The sequence below is a fragment of the Berghia stephanieae genome, chromosome 5 (genome assembly GCF_034508935.2).
Source record: "Berghia stephanieae isolate SIO BIC M18660-M18661 chromosome 5, UCSD_Bste_1.3, whole genome shotgun sequence".
Classification (NCBI taxonomy): domain Eukaryota; kingdom Metazoa; phylum Mollusca; class Gastropoda; order Nudibranchia; family Aeolidiidae; genus Berghia; species Berghia stephanieae.
The window spans coordinates 25,644,737-25,652,236 of NC_088364.1; the positions used below are offsets into that span (position 1 = coordinate 25,644,737).

Here is a 7,500-nt window from a genome sequence, read left to right on the forward strand (position 1 = left end):
TATATGCAACGTGATCACCTTGTGATGCTAGCTAAATAATAAATAAAAATAAAATAACATTCCCTTTATTCATCCAAAAGGGGAAATTTGTCTCTAGGGTCTACTCCAAGGGAAGACTGGAATAACCCAGGCGTCAGCCGCAGTGCAGCTCAGCAAACTGAGTGAGGGCGAGATGACTTGCTTAAGGCCACACAACGTAGCGGGTATTCGAACTCGGTACCTTTCGGGTACGAAGCAAAGACCACACCAATGAGCCACGCTGCCCCATAATCAGGAATCAGGAAATTCAATCAACATATCTTTATTCCTATGACCATCGTGAAACTCCGGGATTCTCAGACACAACTGAAACTAACCACGATAGCCGCACAACTTTCGCTCGACTGGAACTTTTTAAAACATTAAAATAATAAAAACACGTCCTTTTAATGACTTGATAGAGGTCTTTTATTTTCTTTTAATAAATAAAACAAATCCAAGGTGAGCAGCTACGAATATTTACTAGATAAGTAATCCGAGTGGCACAATTCCTCCCCCAGTAAATATTGAAATTGTGCACAAAGGTGCTCTTTAAACATGTGGTCTTGTTTTGTCATTAAGGCACAACTCCGCGCATCGAAGATAATCGTGACTGAGTGTTGTGAGAACAAATGGACGTCTTCATTGTGTTTCGATCTATTTCTCGGTCAAATTCGATTTGGCCATTCATTTTTTGGATATATTTTCGGACAGGGAATTCCCGGGGAAATAATGTATCTACTCGCCAAAGGATATTTCCCATTTTTCGTGTAAACTTCTGGTATAACTTCGATTACATATGTGATGCTTCAGAATGAAAAGACATTGTTCAAAGAGATATAGTTTAATCATTTAATGTTTTTTTTTTGTGTGGATTGATTTGGAAGCAAAATAATCGCGATAGTTTTGATTACGTTTATCCATTTTCGGTTCAGACATGAGCGTTCATTATACAGATCATCTCATTGATTGTGTCATAAAATGATCACCCCTTAGTGTAACTCTCTCCTTACCGATCATTTTCAGTATTATCCCAAAATGGCAGGCTTACCCAGCAGAAAAATTGATTTTTTAAACTCAAACAAGCTCTCTACAAAGCAACTTTATGTTCTTATTAATTAAACAAAGATCATTGCGATGTGCAAAATAAATCTGAATAAGAATTATTGAATATTATGTCCTAACAAATGTGACGATTTTGATGCAGGTGTATTATATCGCGATGAACTCGATGCTAGGAAATGAACTCACAGACACAAATTTTATGTGAAGTCTGGGGGTCATTTCAATTCGTTACGGTCGAGGATAAATACACTACAAGTACATAAGATAAATATCTGAACAAGTGTGTGTGAAAAGTGCCAGACAAAGTAAGAAAAAAATACAAGAAAAAAACAAACATCCAAAACATCATCAACCTCGATTGGGGATCGAAGATCAGACCTTCTGATTACCGGAAATCTGTTCCCTAGTTTCTATGATTACTTACATTGCTAAATAACTCAACTTCCATATTTCGCATCACTTTTATTCTAAATTCGCTTTTGATCCCGACTTAGTACCGATTTGAGACGATGGTTTACATAATATAATCAAAATCAAAGTTTTTATTACGGCTATCTCAAGACAACGTACCTGATCTGGCCAAACAAACCATCAACAAAGACAAGAAGGTGAGACGTGACGTGGCCATGGTTGGTGAATGGAAGACTGAAGACCGAGAGAAACTCAATAGTTGCCTACAACACTGCAGATATAATATGTTTTCATGTATGGATCATTTCAATTTATATACTACAACTTCCGTCTCACTGAGACAGGATACAGGTGTCATCGTAATTTGGAATCAAGTTCTGCGCTCTAGGCACACCATTTAGGGAAAATGTCAAAACCAGACAAATCATCCCTATAAGGCGAGGATTTATGATTTTTCTCACTTTTTTCCGCTTCACAATTCTCTTCATATTCTCTCCTCTTTTCTTCCTCATCGTTATTAACTTTGTCTTAGAAAAACAACGACGAAAACTACTACTACTACTACTACTACTACTACTACTACTACTACTACTACTACTACTACTACTACTAATAATAATAATAATAATAATAATAATAATAATAATAATGATAATAATAATAATGATAAAATTACAACAATAACTACTACTACCACAAATACTACTACTACTACTACTACTACTACTACTACTACTACTACTACTACTACTACTACTACTACTACTACCACTACTACTACTACTACTACTACTACTACTACTACTACTACTACTACTACTACTGCTACTACTGCTACCACATAAACAACAACAACTACAAAAACAACTCCTACTCCTACTACGACAACAACAACAACAACAACAACTACTACTACTACTACTACTATTACTACTACTACTACTACTACTACTACTACTACTACTACTACTACTACTACTACTACTACTACTACTATTACTACTACTACAACACTATACTACTACTACTAACTACACAACTACTACTACTACTATACTATACTACTACTACTACTACTACTACTACTACTACTACTACTACTACTACATACTACTACCACCACCACCACCACCACCACTACTACTACTACTACTACTACTACTACTACTACTACTACTACTACTACTACTACTACTACTACTACTAATACTACTAACAGTGCAATATGAAGAGAATTGGTTGAGGCCTTTTGTGCCCTAGATACGAAGTAAATAGGTGACAGGTTCACAACACCGAGGATCAACTTTCTCTCTACATCAACAGACAAATCAGTAAGACCCCATTATCAAACCTCTCATCAAGGGTGTGTCTTTTTTTACGAAACCCGCCGAAACCCGCCGAAACCCGCCGAAACCCGACGAAACCCGACGAATCCCGACAAAGTTATGGGAAGTAGGTGCCTGTGGGGGGTGAACCTAGAACTCAGGGAAGTGTACACCATTGGGGAGTGAACCTGGGACTGGGTTTCGGCGGGTTTCGTAAAAAAGAACCAGTGCTTTTTTACGAAACCCGCCGAAACCCGCCGAAACCCGCCGAAACCCGACAATATCCAGCAAAGTTATGGGAAGTAGACAACTGTGGGGAGTGAACCCGAGACTCAGGGAAGTGTACATCAGTCGGGAGTGAACCTGACTAAGGTTATCGGCCGGTTTCGGCGGGTTTCGTAAAAAAGAATTAGTGCTTTATTACGAAACCCGCCGAAACCCGCCGAAACCCGCCGAAACCCGACAATATCCGGCAAAGTTATGGGAGTTTGGCAACAGTGGCGGGTGATCCTGGGAGTCAGGGAATTGCACACCAGTGGGGAGTTAACCTGGGACTGTGAAAAAAGGATATCAGTGGGAAATAAACCTGGGACTAAAGGGAGATGGATACCATTGAAAGTTGAAGCCGGATATGGAAGTTGAGTACCAGAGGAGAATGAACCTGACACTATAGAAGATGGGCGCCAGTGGGGAGTGAATCTGGGACTCAGGGAATTGCACACCAGTGGGGAGTTAACCTGGGACTGTGTCAAAAGGATATCAGTGGGAAATAAACCTGGGACTAAAGGGAGATGGATACCATTGAAAGTTGAAGCCGGATATCGGAGTTGAGTACCAGAGGAGAATGAACCTGACATTATAGGAGATGGGCGCCAGTGTGGAGTGAACCTGGGCCTAAGGGAAGTGCACACCAATTGGGAGTTAACCTTGGACTGTGGGAGATGGATAACTGTGGGTATCCGTGCCGAACTATAGGAGTTGCGTACCAGAGGAGAATGAACCTGACACTATAGGAGATGGGCGCCAGTGTGGAGTGAACCTGGGACTCAGGGAAGTGCACACCAATTGGGAGTTAACCTTGGACTGTGGGAGATCGATAACTGTGGGTATCCGAACGGAACTATAGGAGTTGCGTACCAGAGGAGAATGAACCTGACACTATAGAAGGTGGGCGCCAGTGGGGAGTGAACCTGGGATTCAGGGAATTGCACACCAGTGGGGATTTAACCTGGAAATATGTAAAAAGGATATCAGTGGGGAATAAACCTGGGACTAAAGGGAGATGGATACCATTAAAATTTGAAGCCGGGTATGAGAGTTTGGTACCAGAGGAGAATGAACCTGACACTATAGGAGATGGGCGCCAGTGTGGAGTGAACCTGGGACTCAGGGAAGTGCACACCAATTGGGAGTTAACCTTGGACTGTGGGAGATCGATAACTGTGGGTATCCGAACCGAACTATAGGAGTTGCGTACCAGAGGAGAATGAACCTGACACTATAGAAGGTGGGCGCCAGTGGGGAGTGAACCTGGGATTCAGGGAATTGCACACCAGTGGGGATTTAACCTGGGAATATGTAAAAAGGATATCAGTGGGGAATAAACCTGGGACTAAAGGGAGATGGATACCATTAAAATTTGAAGCCGGGTATGAGAGTTTGGTACCAGAGGAGAATGAACCTGACACTACAGGAGGTGGGCGCCAGTGGGGAGTGAACCTGGGACTATGTAAAAAGGATATCAGTAGGAAATAAATCTGGGACTAAAGGGAGGTGGATACCATTGGGAGTTGAAGCCGGATTTGGGAGTTGGGTACCAGAGGAGAGAGAAACCTGACACTATAGGAGGTGGGCGCCAGTGGGGATTGAACCTACTACTTACTTAATCCTCTTCGGGCCTTGAGGCACATAGGGCATCCACCAGACATCTCCATTTTTTGCGATCGGCTGCTTTTGCGGTGGCTGTATTCCAGGACAGGCCTGCTTCCTTTAATTCTTTCTCCATCGTCCTTCGCCAGGTTTCTTTGGGTCTTCCCCGCTTTCTCTTCCCATCTGCTGTCCAGTACAAGGCTGTCTTGGGAAGTGACCCTTTTTCCATTCTGGCCACATGACCCAGCCAACGCCATCTTCTTCTTTTTATTTGGCTAATTTAAAAGGATATCAGTGGGAAATAAACCTGGGACTAAAGGGAGATGAATACCATTGAAAGTTTAAGCCGGATATGAGAGTTTGGTACGAGAGGAGAATGAACCTGACACTATAGGGGGTGGGCGCCAGTGGGGAGTGAACCTGGGACTATGTAAAAAGGATATCAGTAGGAAATAAATCTGGGACTAAAGGGAGGTGGATACCATTGGGAGTTGACGCCGGATTTGGGAGTTGGGTACCAGAGGAGAGAGAAACCTGACATTATAGGAGGTGGGCGCCAGTGGGGAGTGAACCTGGGACTATGTAAAAAGGATATCAGTGGGAAATAAACCTGGGACTAAAGGGAGATGAATACCATTGAAAGTTGAAGCCGGATATGAGAGTTTGGTACCAGAGGAGAATGAACTTGTTACTATAGGAGGTGGGCGCCAGTGGGGAGTGAACCTGGGACTATGTAAATAGGATATCAGTGGGAAATAAACCTGGGTTAAAGGGAGATGGATACCATTGAAAGTTGAAGCCGGATATGAGAGCTTGGTACCAGAGGAGAATGAACCTGACACTATAGGGGGTGGGCGCCAGTGAGGAGTGAACCTGGGACTATGTAAACAGGATATCAGTGGGAAATAAACCTTGGACTAAAGGGACATGGATACCATTGAAATTTGAAACCGGATATGAAAGTTTGGTACCAGAGGAGAATGAACCTGAGACTATAGGGAGTGGGCGCCAGTGGGGAGTGAACCTGGGACTATGCAAACAGGATATCAGTAGGAAATAAACCTTGGACTAAAGGGACATGGATACCATTGAAAGTTGAAACCGGATATGAAAGTTTGGTACCACAATAGGAGGTGGGACTCAGGAAGTTGCACACCAGTGGGGAGTTAACCTTGGAATATGTATAAAGGATATCAGTAGGAAATAAATATGGGACTAAAGGGAGATGGATACCATTGGGAGTTGAAGCCGGACTTCTTTCCCACTGATATCCTTTTTTAGATATTCACAGGTTAACTCCCCACTGGTGTGCAATTCCCTGACTCCCAGCTTCACTCCCCACTGACGCCCACCATTTATAGTATCAGGTTCATTCTCCTCTGGTACCCAACTCCTATAGTTCGGCTCGGATACCCACAGTTATCCATCTCCCACAGTCCAAGGTTAACTCCCAATTGGTGTGCACTTCCCTGAGTCCCAGGTTCACTCCACACTGGCGCCCATCTCCTATAGTGTCAGGTTCATTCTCCTCTGGTACTCAACTCCCATATCCAGCTTCAACTTTCTATGGTATCCTTCTCCCTTTAGTCCCAGGTTTATTTCCCACTGATATCCTGTTTACATAGTCCCAGGTTCACTCCCCACTCGCGCCCACCTCCTATAGTGTCAGGTTCATTCTCCTCTGGTACTCAACTCCCATATCCAGCTTCAACTTTCTATGGTATCTTTCTCCCTTTAGTCCCATGTTTATTTCCCACTGATATCCTGTTTACATAGTCCCAGGTTCACTCCCCACTGGCGCCCACCTTCTATAGTGTCAGGTTCATTCTCCTCTGGTACCCAACTCCTATAGTTCGGCTCGGATACCCACAGTTATCCATCTCCCACAGTCCAAGGTTAACTCCCAATTGGTGTGCACTTCCCTGAGTCCCAGGTTCACTCCACACTGGCGCCCATCTCCTATAGTGTCAGGTTCATTCTCCTCTGGTACTCAACTCCCATATCCAGCTTCAACTTTCTATGGTATCCTTCTCCCTTTAGTCCCAGGTTTATTTCCCACTGATATCCTGTTTACATAGTCCCAGGTTCACTCCCCACTCGCGCCCACCTCCTATAGTGTCAGGTTCATTCCCCTCTGGTACCAAACTTTCATATCGGGCTTCAACTTTCAATGGTATCCATCTCCCTTTAGTCCCAGGTTTATTTCCCACTGATATCCTGTTTACATAGTCCCAGGTTCACTCCCCACTGGCGCCCACCTTCTATAGTGTCAGGTTCATTCTCCTCTGGTAGCCAACTCCTATAGTTCGGCTCGGATAACCACAGTTATCCATCTCCCACAGTCCAAGGTTAACTCCAATTGGTGTGCACTTCCTGAGTCCCAGGTTCACTCCACACTGGCGCCCACTCCTATAGTGTCAGGTTCATTCTCCTCTGGTACTCAACTCCCATATCCAGCTTCAACTTTCAATGGTATCCATCTCCCTTTAGTCCCAGGTTTATTTCCCACTGATATCCTGTTTACGTAGTCCCAGGTTCACTCCCCACTGGCGCCCACCTTCTATAGTGTCAGGTTCATTCTCCTCTGGTACCAAGCTCTCATATCCGGCTTCAACTTTCAATGGTATCCATTTCCCTTTAGTCCCAGGTTTATTTCCCACTGATATCCTGTTTATATATTCCAAGGTTAAATCCCACTGGTGTGCAATTCCCTGAATCCCAGGTTCACTCCCCACTGGCGCCCACCTTCTATAGTGTCAGGTTCATTCTCCTCTGGTACCCAACTCCTATAGTTCGGCTCGGATACCACAGT

The 7,500-nt window shown here is 43.7% G+C and overlaps 1 protein-coding gene across 2 annotated transcripts in view; it reads right to left on the minus strand.

Moving 5' to 3' along the window:
- LOC144972660 (acetylcholine-binding protein-like) overlaps nt 1-1,815 on the minus strand; it is a 14,081-nt gene extending 12,266 nt beyond the window's left edge. Inside the window, exon 1 of one of the 2 annotated variants that reach the window (XM_078914141.1) lies at nt 1,654-1,804. In XM_078914141.1, coding sequence (XP_078770267.1) covers nt 1,654-1,711 — 58 coding nt within the window. In that variant the 5' untranslated portion in view covers nt 1,712-1,804. Of the gene's footprint in view, nt 1-1,653 lie in introns of both variants that reach the window. The other variant, XM_078914140.1, reaches the window with a different exon arrangement.
- Nucleotides 1,816-7,500: the final 5,685 nt, after the last annotated feature.